The sequence below is a fragment of the Pithys albifrons genome, chromosome 11 (assembly GCF_047495875.1).
Source record: "Pithys albifrons albifrons isolate INPA30051 chromosome 11, PitAlb_v1, whole genome shotgun sequence".
Lineage (NCBI taxonomy): Eukaryota > Metazoa > Chordata > Aves > Passeriformes > Thamnophilidae > Pithys > Pithys albifrons.
The window spans coordinates 9523571-9546007 of record NC_092468.1 but is presented as its reverse complement, the minus strand read 5'-3'; the positions used below and the strand labels follow the sequence as shown (position 1 = coordinate 9546007).

The following is a 22437-nucleotide window of genomic DNA, read 5'->3' as shown; positions in this document are numbered from 1 at the left end:
GTTTTTTTTTCCTGAAAATTTGCCTTGAGTGTTTTGAATCAGCTGGCTTTTTGAGGCTCTGTCTTCTGACACAATATGTACACACGTGTTCATCTCTAAGAGCAGATTGTTGTGATGTGACAGGAAAAGTTTCTGAAACTTAGCTGTTTGTCTAACAGCATTGCTGCAGCTTTCACTGTTGGTTGCAACTGCTGCAGCATGATTTTTTTTCTAACATTAGCCCTGATCATAAAATTTGTTCCAACCAAATCTCCTGTCCCACTACTGAAAGCCTGTTTAAACTCTCCACTTGACCATGAAGCAGTGGTTTCACAGCTAGAAAATCGGACTGTAATCTAAAAGTCTGCCTGTTCTTGATGTGAGAGCCTCCCCTGTTGTAGCAGTCCCAGTGGAGGACAAAGGTATTCATGTTGCTGGAGGGTACTGCCCCAGTCAGTGCTCGACATGACCAAGTCAGGGTGTGAAAGAAGTCAGTGGTACAGTTCTTACAGCCACTGCTGCCATAAGAGAAGCTGCAGTGCTGGTGAATTACAGGCCATCAGTTTGCTCATGTCCTTTGCAGTTACGTTATGCAAGATCACTGTTAAAGACGCCTTAGACATGTGAGTTTGCACTTGAACTGAGACTTGACTTAGTCTGTTAAGAACTTCAGTATTATTCCAACAATCTTGAAGTGGGTCAGGTACTAAAAGGGAAGCCAGTGCTGGTTGGACAGCATTAATTTTGGTTATTATGTGCATTGTCTGGTTAGACCTGTTTTTGAAATGTGCCACTACATGATGTGCTTATTACAGCAACCTCATCATCTCTCCTGCCAGTCCTCAGCACGCTGCCTGTAAACAGTTCACTCTGACTCTGTCGGTGCTAGAGGCAGATCTTGTGCAACCAGTGGTGGTGGAGCCTGTTGTTGGGTTGGCTGATGGGATGAAAAGAGATACAAGGCTGTAAGAAAGAGCCTGGGTTAAGCTGTGCCCACCAGCAAGGGGTTTGTGTGTCAGTCAGGTCAGTAATAGAAAAAATAGTGTTGAGATAACACCTGAACACCTCTTTTTCTTCCTGCTTGAAAAATATTTGAAAGTAATTTAATCTGATTTAATTTTGAAGCTGTTTAAACTGTTTAGACTGTCATCTTTTAACATTTACTCTGTTTGTGGTGGCATTTAAATGCAACAGAAATTAAATTTAAACAGCCCAGCCACATGTTCCAAGCAACAATTTTCCATGAAGGAGCAAGCAAATAACATTTTGCTGTTTGTTTTCCTTCTTGTATTGCTGCCCCACACCCTTTCACTGCACCCCCAGGCCTCTCAGCCACCCCTAATGTCTCCAACATGCCAAAAAAGACCCCAAACCTAAAAAAAAAACCAAACAAAACAAAAAAAAAAAAAAAAAAACAAAAAAAACCCCAACCATGTTATTTCCATAGAAGGAAGAAATGAGTTTAAAAAAAACCAAAACCAATAAAAAACTCCAAATTTACAAATGCACCTGAAATGCAGATAGCTTTATTATGGTGAATTATACCTCTGCCTAATCCTCTGAAGCAGTAACAGAGGAGAATAAAAACAAGCTTTTTCTTCATTCAGGACTTATAGGAAATAAAGGAAGAAGTTTCTGAAGGGATAGAAATTATGTGAAACACTATGCCTTGAAATTATTAAAAATATGTACACACATTCTTCTTTGGGTTGCAGGAATTGTGATTAAAGGAATGATTTGTTTACTATATCTTCCAAAACAGTAACATGAGGAAGTGAGGGAACTGTCTTATACATGTGGTTACTGTGTCATATATCAGCCACACAAATCTGAAAGCAACCATCATATGCAAAGTGATGCAGGCACTTACAGAAAAAAAAAGCAAAAAAAACAGAGTGGGTACCCCTTCCTTCTCTCCCCCCCGGATTCTGGGCTTTACAGACGGGGATCTGACTGTTTTCCCTACCATATAAGCAAAGCTATTCTGTTTCTTTTCTTTTGACCTGAGAGTGAGTTCAAGGCCTGCAATGCTTACTTTGTGTCTGCAGTTTTAGGTGCTCTGCAGACCAGGATGTGGTCATTTTATTTCCTGCTGTGATAGAAATACTTTTTTTTGATGCTTTTGTATTTCAGTAGGCAAATATTACTTATGGTTGCAGGGGCGAGGAACTAGGTAAGGAAGACATGAGAATATGTATGTATGATTCCTTGGAAAGGATGGTTACCTTAAAAAAAAGTCCTGGTTCTTGGCTTTTGATGAAGGACAATTAAGACCTATCAAGCAAAAAGTCACCATTTGAAATAAAGAAATCATATTTTCTTAGGTATATTGAGCACATTTTCTGGAAATTAAAAAAGAACTATGTTCTTTTAAAGATTTTTAAAGCTTTTAAGGGTCTAATTATAAAAATGTGAATTTAGATTTATTCTAATGTAATGTGCACTTAACATTCTAAAATTTCTGATGTCCTTCACAGAATTAAGATTATACATTTTTACAAGATTAAGATTTTAAATTAAGGTGTAAATCAGATTATAAAACCAGTGTTTAAATAATTAAAGATTTGCTGTAATCTTCAAGATACACATGTCAATGCTTCTTGTGCTGACAGAAAGACAGTGACATGTCATTCTGGTGGAGATATTCTGTGTGTCCTTTTATTTAGGGATATCATCAGTATCTAAAGTAGAAGACTGATAGGACCTCAGAAAAAAATTAAAAACACTAAGATGGGTTGAAGGCTGCTGCAGTGCACTGATACAAACTTTCCAACAAGGGCGACCACTCCTGTGCACAAGAACCGTTACCTGATGGCTGGACTACCAGGAGAACATGAGATTTATGGGAGATAGCTGGGATGACCCAGTTAAGCCTCTTCCTATGCTAATCTGTCCTCCACTTGCCCATCTTCCTTCTGGCTTTAACATTATAAGCACTTAACAAACATCTAAATTAGTTCTCTGAGTAAGCTCAAAGGCTAATTTTCAGTGAAACCTTATTTTGTACATTATGTATGGAAAGAGAAAATTTACACTTAAAAATAATAGTCTCCACCTTGGACAGTCACAGAACAGACCTCAGACATGAAGGGAGGAGCCACGGAGGAGTTTGTGGATAGCAGATATGACCCATGGGATCATAAATATGCACAAAAAGAAAGCTCAGACTGCAAATTCAGAAATGAAGTTAGAACTATCATTGTACTTGTGCTAGTGTGTGGTAGCTATAAGCCCACACATAAAATAAAGCTATTTGACATGACAATTGAGATGACTTGGTAGGAGCATAATTTTATTTTTTTATTGAGTGTTTGTGCTGAACTGAACAGTGGCTGAGGATGAGTCAGCATTCTTTCACTTTCAGGTAAAAAAATGTGCATTAATAGCAACTTAGATGAAGAGAAGGCAATAGGCTGGTGGTCCAGGGCTGTTTTAAGCATAAGGCCTGTATCAGGAAGTATAGAAGCAGTAATTAGAGAAGTTAATCTAGAGCAATCTGCAGTAATGGGTAAGGTAAAAGTTGTTCTTTTTCTTCTTTATTGAAAGAAGAAATGCCAGTTCCTCAAACATGGTTTGTGGGGAAGGTTTGGGGTTTTGAAAACAGCACTAATTTGTTGAAAAGTACTCTTGTAACATTTTCAAAATGGAAACTCTGTGTTTCAGTACAGATTGGCTTTTACTTTAGTTTTGCAAACTCTTTTTAGAAGAGTCAAAGTTAAACCTTTTCAAATTACTTGATATTAACTGTCATGGAATTGGAAAACCCCTCCATATTAGCATAAGAGGTTGTCCTCACTTGGCAAAGGAAGTACTTCGAAGGAGAAATGAGATTGAATTTCTATTTAAACAATGTGTAAGCCATATTCTTCATAGTAACAACTGGCAATCTTTCTCATCTCATCTTTGTTTCATCTGCATTTGGACTATACTGTAATTTTGAAAAGGACTAGTTCCTATTGCACAGTCATGTTGCAATTGTTGTTTATTGTGTTGCTGTTATATAAACCTACTCTAGGCGTATGTACTTAATTCCGATCAGAAGATTAAAAAATGTTGTTTGTGAACACACATCATCCCAATGGGAATTGTTTGTAAAAAAAGAGACTAAACTGATGACATTACTGTTACAGAAGGCAAACCAGCTCAGAGAACGTATTTTGCTTCTGTGTCCTGAGGGCATGTGCAGAGTGCAGGCACCTGTAGGAAAACGGCAATGATGGAGGTACATGGAGCTGGATGCAAAATGTACATCACAAGATGCCCTGGTATTCAGAGTCTGGTTTAAGAGTCACCGGAAAGAAATTCTCTTCCTGACTAAGCCACACACTTCCTCTGGGGAATCTTTAGCAAGACATGTTTTGACCCAGATTTCAATTTCAAAATCCACTAACTTTTCAGTCAGTTCCCTGGTGTCTGGGACCTGTATATTTTTCTGTCTGACCAGCCTTACTTTCAGAGATGCCACACCGCAAACTTACAGAATGTAACCTTTTCTAAACATTCTTCCCTTCCACAGCAACTGCCCTTTGCTGAACGTCCTATATTTAGGTCTGGGCACATGTAAGTGTTGCCTCAGGTGGCACCGTCATTTCTCAGGCATGCACTGTGACAGACACAGGGCATCAATACACGCTCCTGCCCTGCATCCCGGCCCCTGTGAGCAGGAGCATCAACACCTACGCCTGCATCACCTGCGACCCAACTGAGCTGACACGCTTCACAGGGGCAGCACTGGCAGCCGGGGGACTTCCAAGGGCAGGGAAGAGGAAGGCATTGCCGTTCCGTCTCCAGCAGTGCCCAGCCCGGTGCCTGCCCAGCCGGGGCCGTGCCCCGTGCCCAAACCTGCACTTTAAACCTGATGAAACATCCGCCACAAAGCCCAACAAGCAGGGATTGGTCGGGCATTGGAATAGGTTGCCCAGGGAGGCGGTGGAGTGGCCATCCATGGAGGTGTTTTAAGAGGCGTCTGGACCTGGCCCTGGGTCATCTGGTTTAATGGCTTTAGCCGTGGTGCAGAGTGGTGGGTCGGGCTGGATGCTCCGAAGGTCTCTCCCAGTCCCGATGATCCTGTGCCCCGGCCAGGCAGGGACCCGCTGCCTTAGTGTGTCCCCGCCCCGTGTCCGTGTGCTATGGACCCGCTGTCCGGGTCTGTCCCAGCCCCGTGTCCCCGTGCTATGGACCCGCTATCCGGGTCTGTCCCAGCCCCGTGTCCCCGTGCTATGGACCCGCTATCCGGGTCTGTCCCAGCCCCGTGTCCCCGTGCTATGGACCCGCTGTCCGGGTCTGTCCCAGCCCCGTGTCCCCGTGCTATGGACCCACTATCCGGGTCTGTCCCAGCCCCGTGTCCCCGTGCTATGGACCCGCTATCCGGGTCTGTCCCAGCCCCGTGTCCCCGTGCTATGGACCCGCTATCCGGGTCTGTCCCAGCCCCGTGTCCCCGTGCTATGGACCCGCTATCCGGGTCTGTCCCAGCCCCGTGTCCCCGTGCTATGGACCCACTGTCCGGGTCTGTCCCAGCCCCGTGTCCCCGTGCTATGGACCCGCTGTCCGGGTCTGTCCCAGCCCCGTGTCCCCGTGCTATGGACCCGCTGTCCGGGTCTGTCCCAGCCCCGTGTCCCCGTGCTATGGACCCTCTGTCCGGGTCTGTCCCAGCCCCGTGTCCCCGTGCTATGGACCCGCTGTCCGGGTCTGTCCCAGCCCCGTGTCCCCGTGCTATGGACCCTCTGTCCGGGTCTGCCCCCCGCCGGCCTCGGACTCGCCGTCCCGGGTCACCCCTCCTGGCCCCGCTCCCCGGACCCGCCCCCGCCGCGCGCCGCCGCTCCCCGCCAATCAGCGGCGCCCTCCCCTCGCGCGCGCCTTCCCCGCGCTCCCCGCCCCGCCCACAGCCCGCCGGAGCGGGGGGGCGGACACGTCTCGCGAGAGCTGAGGAAGCGTCGCGAGAGCGGCGAGGAGGCCTCCCCCCGCCCCCGCCCCGCCGCGGCCGGATCCGATCCGAGAGCGCCGGGCGGTGGGAGGGAGGGACGCACGGGAAGGGAAGGAGAGGAAGGGAAGGAAGAGAAGGGAAGGAAGGGAAGCGGGGGGGCGCCCGACCCTGCGCAGTGAGCGATGTTTGTCCGCCATCGCGGCGGAGGCTGAAGGAAGCGCCGCCACCGGAGCGAGCGGCCCGCGCCGCCGCCTCCGCTGCCGCCCCCGCCCGGCCCGGCCCGGCCCCCGCGCCCGCCGCGCACCCCCGGGGGCCGCACCCGCAGCGAAGGTCGCCGGCGGCCTCCCCCCCCTCCCCGGGCCCGCCGCCCCCCGCGCTTCCCCAGGGCCCGAAGATGTCGAACCTGAGCAAGGGGACGGGCAGCCGGAAGGACACCAAGATGCGGATCCGAGCCTTCCCCGTGAGTACCGGGCCCGGGCGGCCTCCGCAGGCCCCGCCGCCCCGCCGTGCGCTGTCAGCGCCCCGGGCACCCCGGCAGAGCCGCGGGACTGCCCCTCGGGGAGCTGCTCGGGGGGCAGGCGGGGGAGCTGCGCCCCGCGGGTGTCGTCCCGCTCCCTCATCAGCCAAACAAATCAATTACGAAAATGCACGCACGGCTTTGGGGAGGGGGCGGTGGGTGCTGGTTTCTTTGTTTTCAAGGAAAAGGCCTCAAAGAAGGAGCCGAAGGTTATACCGCCTACATCAACAAAATTAGTTAGCCCCGGAAGGGGGAGGGAGGCGGGGAGGGGGAGTATTTATTTGTGTCTTCTGCAGAGTTTCCTTTTGGAGAATTTATTTCGCTCTCCACTCCGTAAAAGAGGCCATAAGTCTTATGATTATACGATTTAGGTGGCACAGTGCCAGCTGGTTCGGAAGGTGTTACTATAAACATGTAGGCATAGGTAACTTCGGTGCAGGTTCGGCAGAGCCGTGAGCGTCCCTTCCCTTTGAGTTCCAGAGGGGAAGGAGCCAGATTATTAATTCAAAGTGCCGTAATGCTGGCTGTGTTTTGACAGTTGGGTCAATTAAAGCTTACAACAGAGTAACAACTACAGCACGAGTAATGGCGTTGCAGAACAAGAGAAACAGAAAAGCCTCAGTCTGCCAGAGGATGGCCAGGAAGTGTGTCTGTGTTCAGTAGAGTGGATGTTAAAAAGAAGATACTTAGTGGCGTCTCTGGCCTTTAAGGTTTAGTGTTAACTTCTCAATGCTACGTCTGATCCCAGTAGGCGGTGGGGTAGAACTAATGTGCCTTGCCTTTATAAAGAAACTGGACATACCTGTTTATCTCATTTCACTGGCAAGGAATATATCAATATATTTGCTTCATCAAAACTCTTGCTGATGAAATTAGAGATTTCTTTATATTCTCAGGAGTCAACTTCGTCATAGCAATCTCAGTGACACTGTTCTACTCTTTACTTTTAATCACTGACAGCTGCATTTAGTGGGAAAAGTAAAAAGAAAAAGGTGGGCTAAAATCAGGAATTTTAGCTGATAACAGGGGGTTTATCTCCAAATTTCATTTATTTCTTTAAACAGCGTTTTTCAAGAATGTCAGTTTTGTTAAGACATGTTGGAAAGAAAAAGACTTGCTGCAGTGTGGCCAGGGTTTTACTAAGAAGTAGCAGGAAAACCTGTACAGAAGTAAACCATGGCAAAGCCAATGTGCATGTATTGTAACAAACTGCACCAAAAGACAGGAGTCTTTTAATTTGATAAATAGATCCAGGTATTGTAGCTGCGAGTCAGCCAACAAAGGCAGACTTAACAACGGGATAAATTTAGGTTTGTGTTTTTCACCACTTTTATATATAATCATATGAAATGGTTGGGGGGGTGGTTAAGAGTGCTCTAATGCAGCCCTGTTCTTGCATAAAGTTAAACATTGCTGTCAGGTTTTTTCTTCTGAAACTTTTTACTGGCATTGTCTTTCTTTTCAGTTGCTTAAATAATATTTAGGTTAAAACTTTCTTTTAACAAAGTGTTTTTTCCCTAAAATAATTCAGTAAGTAACTAGTCATCAAGACCTACAACTGTTGGGTGTTGCAGGTGTTCCTTCCAGTAGAATTTCTGTTCTAAGACGTTTTGTTGACAATTCTGTTGATCGAGTTTGTAGAAAAGAAGCATGTACTTTGCTGAGAGATTTGGAGGGGTTTACCTGTCATAATTGCAGAAATCAGTGGCCATATTTCATGTAAAGATCTTAATGCAGATTTTGTGTGGGCCAAAGTGGTTGTAAAGCTTTGGTCCTGCTAATTGTGCCAGTGACTGCAGGGGGGTTGTTTGTGTCAGCGAGGTGCATTTTTGTGGGGGGTAGAGTCTATATTTAGAAAATGTATTAATCATACAGCAGCTTCTTCACTCTTTTATCCCAAATTTGGTGGTTCTGCTCTTTGGTTCTGGGTTAAGAGTGCTTCAGAGGTGACTTTGTAGGCTGCCTCAATTTGTCTTCTTATTGATCATCTTTCCTCAGGAGATCTACCTGTTTCAGATTAGTTTGCTGCTTGCACAGAGGTAGCTGTTTGCTATTACATTGAGCCAGAAGAACCCAAATCAAAGAGGTGATGTTCTGGGGCATAGCAGGATTAGGGTAACTTCCTCCATGTAGGTTCTTTTTCTTTAGTGTTTTTTATTTTAATAGTGTCTATCATACTTCTGTATTGTTGTATTTTACATAGCTAAAGGAGAAATAGTAATCTGCAAAACATTGGAAAACCACTAGTGTTTTACCTAGAGATCCTAATACTTTGAAATTAGTTTTATTCTAGATTTCTTCTTTATTATTTCTTGTCAAAGTGTCCATTAATATTTGCTGGCTCCTGGTCTGTGCTGTGATGGTGCTTTTTCTTACCTCAAGGGCAGTGACTTGGTGTACACTGTTCTGCTGAAGTGGGTTGGACAGTAAGCAAAAGTAGTTGAGGAAGACAGTTTTCTGTACATTTAACCAATTTTTCTGTTCATAATCGAAAAATTACATTTCTTTTCCTAATTCATAAACTATCTTACTTAAAAGAACTTTCTTAAATTCCCTTTTTCATCGTGACTTAAAGACAGTGATAATTTTTGCATCAGAAGTCATCCAAATGAGGATGCATTCTATGAGACTTCAGGCTTGAGCATATTTCAGGCCTGGAGAGTAGAATAGAAATCCATTTTTATGAAAGTTTGCTGTGTATTCAGTGGAGTAAACTCACAAGATGAGGCATGTTAAGTGTCCTTATGTACCACCATAGGAGACTTTGGGTGTGCCACTTTCAATAAGCACTTCTGGTGCTTTTAACACCTTCATAAAATGTGCCTGTTCCATATTTAAGGTCTACCCAGAGAGCATTCAGGGTGGTGTTAAGGCAAGAGATGGAACAGTGTAAGACAACTTTTGACTGACTGTGGGTTCCTTTCTCTTCAGCAACCTTCAAAACTTGTTGTTCCAAATTTGTACACACTGAAACAGATATTAATACAGGTGCTAAAAATAACAAAATTTCTGAAATGTCGAGTAATTGTCTGAGATGTGAGTTGACTGTAGTTAGTAAGTTGGGGTTTTCTAATTATTTAGAAGAATGCAATAGTCTATTGAATACATGGTGTGTACATTATACAAAAATGCAGGTTTAATACTGTTACAAAACATGAGTTAATTGCACCTGTTTTGGAGAAGTATTGGGGGTTGTTTTCTTCCCTGGTTTAGTTTAAAGAACTCCCAGGGTCTCAAACTGGCTCTTGCTGCTTAACTTTCCATGAGCCCATTACTGCTGCCTAGAGGAATACTTTCAAAGCTCTCAGACAAACTTGCAGCAAATCTAATTTTAAGGTGACGTAGTTGTTCTGTGAAGAATGTTGAAAAGAATGCTGGATTGCAGTTAAAACTTCTGGAGAGATGTGATTTCTATAAGGCAGATCCAGCAGGTATAAATTATGTTTCCTTCAAGTGTATTTGAGCTGTTTTGCTGTGACTGGTTCGCTAGTGGAAAATTGTAGCCTTAAATGTGTTTTAATGGAAAAGTTGTAGAAAGTAAAAAATTGCACATTTCTTACAGAAATAAACAATATGTGAGGATTCAGAAAACATTTGGGGAATTAGTTTTCAAAATTGCAACAAGTAACCTTAAGCTGTGTTGAATGAACTTCTTTTCAACAGCTCGTCCTCTTAGTGCAGGTGTCACCATAAAATTGATTGGACAGATCTTCCTGAAAACCAGCACGACCCAGTGTAGGTTATTTGGTTTGATCCTTACAGTTGCAGGGGGTTTTCCTGCTGCTTTCAATAATTTTGTTCTCCTGCAGAGCTGTCTTTCTTCTCTAGGGCAGTGCTACAAAGTAGTGTTTTGCCAGTTCTCGGAACTATTTTGGTAGCTCAGTGTTACAGAGTTACATTTTGAATTCTGGACAGCATTTAAAGGGTTTCTTCACATAAACTTGAGATAGACCAAGTCTTTTAAAAAATACATATATAAGCATCACTGCCTAATTGTATTTGAAATACTTGTGCCCAAGAAAATTCTCATTTTGCCCAATCTTGTGTAGAAAGGCAGACAGCCCTTCCTTTCTGTCAGCCCCATTTATCAGTTTGCTTTGCTTCTTCTTCAAAGAAAGTTACGTGAACTTTGATGTAAATAACTCCAGCACTTTCATGAGGAAGGGTTACGACTCATATTTTCATTGCCAGTATTTCTTTCTCCTTGGATCCAACAGCCACTTGTTCTAGGCTTTGTGTAGGCAGAAGGCTTTTTTTTTTTCTCAGGGAGCACCGACTGCTTCTCTGGTTTGTTTTGAGTCTTGGGGAATTGATGATGCGAGTTGAGTTGTTAAATTTATGCTTCAACCTGTAACATGTAGATCCATCAGTTCCAGAAGTTGATGTAAATTTTGTCCATCTTGAGCATCTTAGAACAGATAGACCATAAAAAACCCCATTGTGGTTAAATTTTAAGTGTTGGAGTTATGTAAGCAGTTCTTGTATTTCTGCTTTGGCTTTTATCTCCCAGAGCCTGCACGTTGTGCTGGTGAGGGAATGCAGAGCCACAGAAGGTGGGACAGGGGTGGAACTGGGGGATGAGTTACTGCAAGATCACTTAGTTAACTCCATGTTTATATGGTTGGCTTGTCAGTCTTGATGGCTTTATATTCTCAAACATATTTCTAAGAGCATCTTAGCTATTAACTCATGTAGATAGCCATGTTAATATCCACAACTAAAATTTTAGTAGGCTTAAACCCTACAATTAACATAAACTGAAAACCAGAAACACTGTTTATCTTACTCAAAAGAAGAAAGTGTTGTTTTGGTGCAAATTAAGAAAAATGGACAGTTAATCTTATTAAGTCCTTCCAGTTTTCACAATTTTTTTTTATTTAATGAAATTTGGTGAGCAGCCTGAATGTCCTAATAAATTTACAGCTTTTAAGAGGTGATAACACTAATTCCAAGGTAGTCCCTGAGTAGGTGCATTTTTGTTTGGTTGGGTTTTTTGTAACACACTGTGCATATTATCTTCTAGTTTTTCTCTAACCTACTCTCATGAGCGTTCCTGAGTTCTGTAGATATTCAGGTTTCAGTTTCAATTTTTGTTGTTTGTCTTTGTCAGGTGGGTCTTAAGTTCTGAGCAATCCCCATTCCTGTGGGTCTGGAGTTTTGAGCAGGTGCCTCTGCGTGGCCCTGTACAGAGTCCTGCCTCTGGATCTTGCCTTTATTTGGAATTTCCTTGATTTTTGTGCAGGAGTATAAAGTCAGTGCCACCAACATTCTGTTAAGATTTTGATACTGGCCAGTTCAGTCTGAGCATTTTCAAGTGGCTTCGTTAGGCCTGTTCATCCCTTCACTCTTGTATTGTGTAGTAATGCATTATTAAAAGGGAATTACTGTTTTTGTCTGGTAATATTGGGTAAAATAACTTTGTGACAGCTGCTATAAAACTGATGAGTTTTTGAAATTCTACTTGAATAGTTATTATAAGAAGAAATAGTATGTAATATAAAAATAGTCTTTTTTCTCTACAAGTTCTTAAAATTTTTCTTTTAATCTGTTCTGGGCAGGTATATACAGCATAAGTGACCCATTTGTTACAATTTCAAACAGGTACTGCAAAACCTTTGCCTTTGATCTGGAGGGCAGGTGGTCCTGGTGCAGGTGCTTTTAAATTTTTATCCCCATGACTGACATGGAGTGTCAGAATGTCCCTCTGTATGTGGTGAAAACATTTTGTGATAGACTGGGACAGATTTTTCTTAAGATAGTTTGATTGAGTCCATTCATAAAACTCAGAGTGATTGTGTTACAGTCTAAAATAGGTTCTTGACCTTGTGCATGATCACTGGATCTTATCTTTGGTTTCTAATAGCTGTACAAGTGGAAAAACAGCTCTAGAGAAGTAAGTTCATATTTTTCATTCTGACTCAGGTTTTGTATAAACAGAGTAGGTAAGTGTTGTACTAGAAAACTACAGCATGGCCAAATGTGCTTTTAATCACAGGGTTGTTTTATTTTTCTGAAGGCCAGTTAAAGGCAGTAGAATTTTTAAATCACTTTTCTCTTTTGTGAAGATTCAGGTACTGGTATCTCAGCATAAATAAATACTGTTAGAGAACTTAATAGAAGAACCTCACTCATATTGACATTTTTAACATTTTAGGGAAGGAAAAAATGCATTTAATATCTGAGTACAGCAAAGAGGACAAAACTGTAATAAACACATTTGGATGGTATTTGCAGTGGAGTGGCCTAAATTCTTTAATTAGCTGTGCATAAAATTAGTGTTTGAGGGCTGAAACTGCCTTGCTTGTAGTTTAAATAAGGTATAATACTGTGCAGAATGTATGCAGACAACTTGCTTTATTTATTTATGATTACAGATGAGATGCATTTGTGGAAATGCCAATTTTTGTTTAATGCTAATGATAATAAACATGAATGAAGACAGTAATTTTAATTATACATGTGAAGGATATAAAATTGGACAAATTTATGTAACAAAAAATTCATAACCTTAATTTCTTAGACCACGTGTAGTCTGAGTATAGTTTGTGTGTGTGTGTTTCTTACATTTTGTATGTGAAGAATCTTTATTGAAATAAGTACTTTTTACTTTCACACTTCTCTTGTTTTTCAAGTGTTTGTAGCATCTGAATGGACCTATTTTGGGGGGGTTTATGTTGTATATGTGAATTTAATTTCCTGTGTGGATCTGAAATTTTTTTTTCTATTGCAATCATTTTGATGTTAGTGAGTCTTCCAGGCACTGCTGGTCTGTGCCTCCAGTCGTGGTGTTTGCACCACGTAGTGCAGAAATCCCCTAGAGAGAGGTTATTGTCAGAACACAGGGGTATTGATTATCTGTAAATCTGTAAGTGATTTATTAAGTGTATCTTCCTTCCTCTCCCTGAACTAAGCTGAAGGAGAAAAAATTATCCTCTGTTGGCCTCTGTCTACCATAAAATTTTATTTTTCTGTGCCTGTGCAAGTTCTTGAATTGTTACACTGTTGTTAGTACAGAGCAGGAGTTGTCAGGACCCACCCCCCGAGCCTCTGAGGGCCCTTCAGCCCCACCATCCCCCTTTCTTCCTTCATCCCCCCCAAGTCTTTCATTGTATTCCTTGTTTTGAAATGACTACAGGAAATATGTTTACAGTCTGTATAAGCTGGTGTGTATTTCACTGATTTCCTCTTTTAAATAGTGTTGATTTTTGAACAGTTGAAATATACTGAGCTACTTACAGGTTAATTGAAAAACCCAGAGGTAATTCTTGTGGGATTTACACCGAGTGTTGGGTAAGCAAGGAGTGGGCCATTTGTGGTTCAGGGAAGCTTTTGGAATTCGGGTCATCAAAGCTGGAAAGTTAATGAACTAATGGATTCTTTCATTGGAGAGATGATACCCCTGAGGAGAGTCAGTGCCTTCTGCAGGAGGTGGAGTGGATGTGCAGAGCAGCACTGCCCTTTGCTCTGGCAGTTTTAACTGGGATTAACACATGCAGCATCTCTGTTATTCTTTAAGATTATTATAATATTAATATTGTACAAATCATCAATGCAAACGATTTGCCGAAAAAAAAAAACTCATGAATTTTTCCTTTATTAAATTAAGAGTGTTTAATTTTCTTTGTAACGCTTATTGAGTGATGGTCTTAAAACTGACAGACATATGATCATGTACTGAATCAAAGTTTTAATCTATTTTGACCTGGCTAAAAAACACCCACCAAACCAAACCAAAATCCCCAAACCCCAAGAACAAAAAAGAAGTATATTCATTTGTTTAGAGCTAGGAATGATACGGATGGTAGTCTGGGGTGTAGTGATGCTGTTGCTGCCAGCAGTGACCTGTTGCCAGTTCCAGCAGTTTCAAGACAACCTGCTGCACCTCATCTGGAATGCTGCAATCCCACACTGTTGCAGAAGGAAATTAAGAGTCAGAGACCGAATCCCATTGAAATTTGAGATCTCCAGCAATTTTCAATCTTTGCTAGTAAATATTCTAAGTTTATAGATAAGCAAGCAACTTCCCTTTCAGCTTTCAGTCTTGAGTAAATTGTAAGTAGCTCCAGTGGAAGAGGAGTGAACCACTTCCCTGCTGCAGCGTAAGAGCCAGCACATGGTTTGTTATCCTGCTAAGCTGCTTTGAGGAAATTTGCAGTTGAACAGACTTTGTGGGACTTTGCTTGTAGTCACAGAGTTCGAAAAGCACGTCCTTGGCTGTTACAAGCCTTTATTACAGTGGAATACTAAATTACTTGAATGAATTTCTTAGGATTTGACAATCTTTGTAAAAGGGGAAAGGTATTCCCAGTAATTTATAAAATTTTGTGGCACCATTTCCACTGTCTGTCATTCACCTGTGATAAAAGCCTGTTTGACAAACAGCTGAGCTCTAGAAGTGCAGAACTACCTGTCACTCCCCACACCTTCGAGACCTCTGGGATCCTACAGACATATGAGAGGGGTAATTCACTCACAGAAATTAATGTTTTCTTTGTTCCATGTTCTGCTTTTCTAATTAGGTTCAAATATTTTCTCTTAATACCAACTTTGTTTAGGATAGAAACAAAGCAAATGTGTTACTTTCATGAACATGTTTCCTGCTGTTAAACCAGCCTTTTTTTTTCCCTCCACCACTTTAATTTGAGAAAAGTTATTTCAGGATTACTGCTTCTACAGTGAATCAAGAGGACTCTGAACTTCTTGTTAGTCTTAAAATATTGATAATAATTTTTATTCTTTTGGGCAGGGGAGATGGAGTTGGTAGATTTTTGGTGTCAAATCCCCATTATGTTCCACTGATTCAAAATGGGTTTTTCTTGAGTTAAGCAATCCTGACCTGATACTCTCTTTTTTCCCCCACATGTTATTTGTACCATAAGTGGTCAATACATCTACTGAAATAAACCACTTACTTCATGTCTGAAAATGCCTCTGTTAATTAGCAAAGCTAGACATGAAAAGATGAGACTTTATGAACTGTAAACTTAGACTTAGACCTCAGGTTCCAAATAAGTGAGGGAAGTTTCAGCAATATAGACAGTTCTTCTTTACTATTGTTAGGTTGAAGTGTTCTCAGGAGATAAGTAGTTTCATTATAGGTGCTTTATAATCCTCCTCCATTTTCAGGTGCTGTAGTAAGGAACACTGTAGAAATGTCATTGAATGCCTTTAAAAGAACCTTGGTTAATAATACAGGCAGTGTTGCTATTTTGGCTGTATAAGCACTTCTGTGGCACTGACAACTGTCTTTTGAACTAGAACTTCCTATATTGAGCCTCTTACCTGTTCAGTTCTTCTAGAAGCTTGAAAAAAACTAATTGTTGTCTTTTAAACATAACTTTTTTTAAAAAACAAATTTCAGGTGAGCTGGTGTCAGGTGAGCAGAAGTTTGAATCATGACGGGGGGAGGTCTGATCATTTACACCTGATCTCTTTTGATATTTGGAAAGGCATTTAGATTTGTCTGCAGGTGCTGGGGTAAAGAGGTAATTTAAAAAATTGTATTTCTATATTCTAATTGAATATTCTGCTATGCTCTTTGGGCAAAGCACGCAACTAGAATAAAGTCTCTAGTGTAATTAGTAGCAACATAAAGGTTTTTGAAAAGAAGTTAATTTTGGCGTGTTTTCTTTGCTTTTCCTCAGTATCCAACCCTGTTGGAGGACAACATCTGTCAGCCCTCGCTGGCTGAAGCATATGTGTATTTCAAGAGATTTGGGCTTTGTGGAAAATTAGTACTAAGAGAGATGAGTGTATAAGAGACAGTTAAGCTTTGTTTAAGTGATGGTCGATGCAGTATTTACAGGCTGAATATTCTATGTTGTTACTCAACCAGCTGATACCGTTTTTATACAGGACCTTAAAGACTGTCTGTGAATGCATATCTGTGAATAGTAGATTATAAATGAGACTGATGAGCTAGTACTCATTTTTCATTGACTCATTCAGACAAGTAATATTCTGCTTTTGTCTGTATTAATGAGAGTTCTTTTTCTCTGTATCAGTGGGAGTGACTGAAGGTGCATTTTGTAAGTTGAGCGTCGTAAATTGCAAATTTAATTTGTAAGTTGCATTTTGGGGAGTGTGACTTTGTAGTTGCTCTTTAGTAGTCACAAACACTTGGTATGACTTAGTGTTGCAGAAATTTGCAAAGAGGAAAGTTGTTTATGTTGTTTATATTCACAAAATCACCACTGCATAACTTTGTCTTTCAGTTTATATTTATTTGTTTGCCTTTTCTCAGTGTCTGTTTTATGATTCTAAAGACATGAAATAAAAACTGTAGATTTTTGCCTTGTGTTTATCTGTAAGTGATGGCTGCTGAAATTTACGTAGTTCATAGTTGTAGTTCAGATGAAGCAAGTGTTTGGGAGGAGTTGTTTTTCTCATTTTTTCCCCTTCAGCATATTGTATTGTACATATTTGCAAGACTGAAGTTGAGGAGGGGTATTTGGGAAAAGCAAAAAAACTGTATTAATAAACAGAAGGTGAAATCTAAAGCAAGAGAGGTACGTTGGCAGTTCAAGATTAGTTCAGGATCATTCTTCTGAATTGATTCCTAAAATAGGGAAGATAAATCAATATCTGATCCTTAAATTTGTTCACCTGCCTAAACATGTCCAAACTGTTGCTGCAGTATGACATTTTCTATCAAAGACTTGTCTTAAACTTTTTGTGTAGACTGTTAAATTGCTTTGTGTAGTGAAGCTCCTGTTAGGCCTACCTGTAATGCCGGCAAATGTTTCCTTCTGAGAGGAGGAACAAATCCTTTTTATCTGGGTTTTAGGTTTACTTGAAAAGGATGTTCTTGGAACATATTACAGTTTGCTATAAAGCAGAAAACTGACCAGCCAATCCCATTCCTCTTCAGGCTCCCACCCAAAGCAACACTTGTTTTGTGGTGAGACCCGAATACTCTGAGACAATGCCTTGGAAGTAGCCAAGTCTGTCAGTCCTTGTGCAGGAGGTACAACTCCTGCTTTTAAGGAACAATCACTTTTTAGTGTGCTTAACCATCTGCCCAGTGCTGGCCTAGTAGCTTTTCAGGGCTGCAGAGCCCATTCAAGCAAAGTGGAGAACAAAAATGTTTTACCTGGAATCTCGCAGCTTTTGGATGTTTCATTAGCAAAGATTCCTTTTTGATTAAGTTGCATGTTCTGCTTGCCTTTGCTGAGTAAAGCCTGGGAAGGAGAGATGGATGTTACAGTTCCTGCATTTCTGTTTGTTACTAGTAGAGCATTGTCATGGGGCCCTCCCTGTGGAGGCATCAACCTTTTTGGTGGTGAGAGTAGATTTGATTCTTCCCATGGCCTTTATGGGATTACTCCCTGCACTGGTTCCTCAGCTCATCTTCTGAGCCTGGAAGGGAACACAGTGCCGTGTGTATTCCTTGGCGGAGGAATGTGGAGAAGTTTAGTGTAAGGTTTGCCTACCCAAACAAGGGTGAGACTTGAATATCAAGGGATGAGTGAAGAAGAAAACACAGATATTAAAAATGGTGTCAATATTTAATCCTGCAAATGAAAGCTGGCAAATGTCATAAGCAAACTATAGGCATAGATCCCCCCACCACACACACCATCTAAGGGGGTCTAATAGTGTAAGAGGCATTTTGTGACACTCTTTTGGGAGATGTAGATATTGCTGTGTTGTCATCTTGGATTGTTGCTGAGGGTCACCTGGGAGCAAAAGCCTGCTTAGCAGGACCAGTTTTGGTAGCACATTTCTCTGACTTCCCTGTGGCTCTTTGGACAGATGTCCAAAGTGAAGTAACAGGACAGATTCAGGGGAACAGCAAGGAGACATTATGCCCCTTACTTTCTTCATGCTCTGTCTCTCAGCTTCCAGTCATGTTTTGGTGTGTGACAGCCAACCTGTTCAGATAACCCTATGGAGGAACTTAGTGTGTGGTGTTTTCAGTTGTTCAGAGGTGAGTTGTTTTTATTTGTGGGAGAGTGTGTGTAGCCAATTAGAGTGAAAGACTGTGAGCCAACATCTTCTACATATGCTCCTTGTTACACAGTGATGAAAACTCCAGAACTCAGAAAAGTGTGAATATTGAGCTCTTCTTTTGTCATTAATAGGAATACATTTTATCTGCACTGTGGTTGAAGAATAGGTAGTTCCACATCTTCTTATGCCATTTTTCAGAGATATTCTTGGAGCAAATGCTAGACAATATATCTCTGTCACTGTAAATTCTTGTCTTTTAAATTAACAATATTCAAAGGGTTTATAAAAATTCAAGTAGTGATTAGATTCTTAGGCAGGAAATGTGCTGCTCTTGCCCTTTTCTGGGTAACCTCAGCCAGATTTCATCCAGATGAAGGATACAGGCTAAGGATGCTGAGTTATTGTATAACAGACCATTTAATACAATTTTGATGAATGCCTGGTCTGCAATGGAATTGTCACCGTCGGTGTTCAGTGTCCTTTGCCTCTGGGACTGGACTGTGGGTCAGGACCCTTATGGTGGTGGCTTTAGGTGGGAGCAGTCAGACCCTGCTCATTTTGTCTGCTGAGGGATAGGAAACGGGATAGGCAGAGTGAGAATAGGCTGCAATGATGAGGTGCAAATGTTTACTCCCAGCACTGCTAACTATTAATTGTTGGTATCTACGCATTGCCGTCAAGGCAGAGACCATAAACACCTGCATTCTGTAATTTCTATTGGTTCTGTTCCAGTGCTCTGTGGTATTAGAACTGTCATGGAAAGGATTGAGGCAGATGGTTGTAGTTTTTGAAAACTTTGAGAAACATTGTTCTCTAAAGTAATCACTTTCAGATGGGCGCGTTTCACCTGGTAATGTGTCGAACTGTGATAAACAGTGCAGCTACTTTGTAGAAAAATTGAGTGGTAGTGTTTGTGACTTTTTGAAAGTAAAAAAAAGTCTGTTGACACTCTAAAACTTCTGAGAATTAACAATGGCCTGTCTGGTCTGATATCTTTGTGGGAACTCTGTGGAACCTGGCTAGAAATTTCTTCTGCAGGAAGAATAGGAAGTTCTGTGTGGTCACTGGTCTTGAGAGTACCTGGGTCCTGTGTCTTCTGTTTCTGTTCTGTGGATACATCTACTGAGATTCTGTGGGACATGTATTTACCTCTTCATCACTTCTTAACCACATCTTGCTCGGACTAAATAGCAACTCCAGTGAAAGTAAGTTGGTGTAAACCTTCTAGAATTCAGCAGGCTCTTAAGAGTTTACTCCTCTAACTTCTTGCAGTTCACAGCACTTCAGGCATAGTTGTGTAAGAGGAGCAAGTTCTGTAGTGTTAAGGGCAAAACGATCAACTGACAAAAATATGAAATCAAGTTTTGTCTAAAGGGAACTTTTGTAAAAGTTAAAATGTGTTGAATGGAAATTTCACCCCAAAGCATTTATTTCTATGCAAAGTAATACAGATGTCCAGCAGTAGATCTGTTGGATGTTCATGAATCTGTGAGTTTGTTATTCTTTGGCTGTATTTGGTGTAAGGAACAAATGCCTGGTTCCACTGGGGACCACAAATAGTTTGTGGCTCACCTTTGTTATCCTGCAATGCATTTCCTTTGGAAGGCTGGTACTGGCAGTTTCATAAGGTCACATTTACTCAGGGAGTTCTGGTTTTCCGGCTTCCTCAGCGTACACCTGTTATGCGTGTCATCACATCCCAGGTCAGTGAGGCTGAAAGGCACGTCAGGACGGAGTCTTGTCCAGCCCCACTGCTCAGATGGGGTCACCCAGAGGTGGTTGTATCCAAATGGCTTTTGCGTATCTCAAAGGATGGAGACTCTCTGTGCCACTGCTTGGTCACCCTCACAATATAAAAGTTTTCCCAGTGTTCAGGGGCAATCTCCTGTGTTTCAGTTTGTGCCTGTTGTAGCTGGTCCTGTCACAGGGCACCACTGCAAAGGGGCTGGTTCCCTCTTCAGTACACCCTCCTTTTGGGTTTTGTCTGCATTGATTTGACCCCTGCAGGGTTTCTCCAGGCTGACTTCCTCAGCTTTTCCTCATATAAGAGGATTGATAGTGGCTCTTCACTGGACTCTCTCCAGTATGTTCATGTCCCTCTTGTACTGTGGAGCCCAGAGCTGGACACTACCCTACATGTGGCTCTCCAGTGCTACACAGAGCCCTTAACTTGCTGGCAACACTCCTCCAAATGCAGCCCATGATGCCATTAATCTTCTTTGCCTCAGGGGCCAATTGGTTCATCTTCAGTTTGATGTCTGTCAAGAGCTCCATGTTCTTTTCTGCCAAATCTGCTTTCCAGACATTTGGCCCCAGCAGGTATTAATGCATGTGGTTGTTCCTCCTCCCTAGGGACAGGAGTTGCACTTCTTTTGAACTGTGTGACTAGAAGGAGGGTGATAATATTTTGTCTGAAGTTATATGTCAGTCAGAAAACTGCAGAAGTGAGCTGTTTGTCGCTTGTAATTGATGCCGGGAGGAGGTGCCTATGGTGTCACCTTCTGGTGGGGAGACACTGAGAGGTCTCCTCAGGACTGTCACCAGCTTTACCTGTTTTTCAGGTGATAATGGCAATAGATTGCTGACAGTGATTGTTATTTCGTCTTGGTGATTTTTAATGGGATAGTCAAACATTGTTAAAGGAAGGGGCTTGAGTGTTTCTGATCCTGCACTGTGGCCACAGTACTGTGGAATAAAGGACCTTTTGAGTCCTTTGCAGATTTTTTTTTTGTGTGTGAAATTATTGCACTTTCATGTACACTGACAATTTTAGTCTAATTTCCTCAAGATGTACTTGTGCTACCCTCTTGAGTTCAGATGTTTGTGTTCAAGTTGCATCTTTGAATCATTAGCATTTGGGCAGTGGTTTGTGGAAGTTTTCCAACCAGCGGCTTCTTATAAACAGCTCTCTCCTGCCAATAACAGACTTGGTCTCTCTCCCATTCCCCAAGAAAGGTAATGTTCAGATAAGCAGGAGTGCATTAACACATTTTCTCTATTTGGACACTGGCTTCTTACTATCTTGGTGAATCTGGATGTAGACACTACTGAAATTACTGGGATTTTGCTTCTAAAAGCCTTTCCAAACACATGTGGTTTGGGGTTTTTTTAAAGCACCAGCAGAAGCAGCACTCTGGGTTCTGCTTAGATCTACAGGCATGTAGGACACAAGCAAGACAACTATTAAAACTGTGGAGTTCACTTTTAAAATATAACCATTAAAAGAAATCTGGGAATGAACATGGAAGAACATCTGGGTTCTGATACTGTATTCATATTTGTGGAAGTCTGTCACTCACAGACTTTGGTAGGAATCTAGAGAGTTGCATAAATCTTCACTGTTGAGTCAGACTAGGGGATTAGGATCACAGTTCTCTAATAGTGTTTTCAGAGATGCTTTTTTACAGAATTTTGGAAAATGCCAGAATGTCCTGGTAGCATCACAAACTTATGTATTGGTTAGTTGTTCAGGGTTTAAACCTTCATACAAGCCTGACTTAAGGAAGGGGGAATGAAAAGAGATGAACGTCTGAATGAAATAATCCAAGGGTAGACTTAGTCATTGCAATTCTTACAGGCTGTTGAGAATACAGGAAAACCTCTTCTGTTCAAATGCTACATCACTTTTCAGCAGTGGAGAGGAAATAATAATACCTTTTTGCTCAAACTTTATTGCAGTGACTTACTGCCAAATAGAATGGAATTATTTAAGTATTGGGAGTCTTTGCTTTGTTAGGAAACACTGCTGCAAAGAAGTCAGCTGTGCTAGATTTTTTTGGAAGACAGTGCTCTTCTAACTTGGTACACTATAACTTGAGCAAACCTGGTCCCATAAAACCTCACAGATGTTAATCTAAGTCATTAGCAGGATAGGAAGCGTCACTGAAAAGCAGAGCCTTTCATGTGTAATCCTAAAGGTAATAAAAATATTTCTGTATATTTATTCCATGGAGGTGTGTACTCCTTAGAAGTCCATAATAGGTAATTTTATTGCTCTTTCAGAGCAGCTTGTGGTGTGTCAGTTGTTAAGTGGCAGAAAGCTCCATGTTCATGATTGTATTCAGTA

General features: G+C 41.8%; 1 protein-coding gene across 1 annotated transcript in view; it reads left to right on the top strand.

The window, feature by feature from the left end:
• Positions 1 to 5934: 5934 nt before the first annotated feature.
• Positions 5935 to 22437, top strand: part of CUL3 (cullin 3) — a 54060-nt gene continuing 37557 nt past the window's right edge. The window contains exon 1 of the mRNA XM_071566114.1: positions 5935 to 6362. Within this exon, the coding sequence (XP_071422215.1) occupies positions 6297 to 6362 (66 nt within the window). The 5' untranslated portion in view covers positions 5935 to 6296. The remainder of the gene's footprint in view (positions 6363 to 22437) is intronic.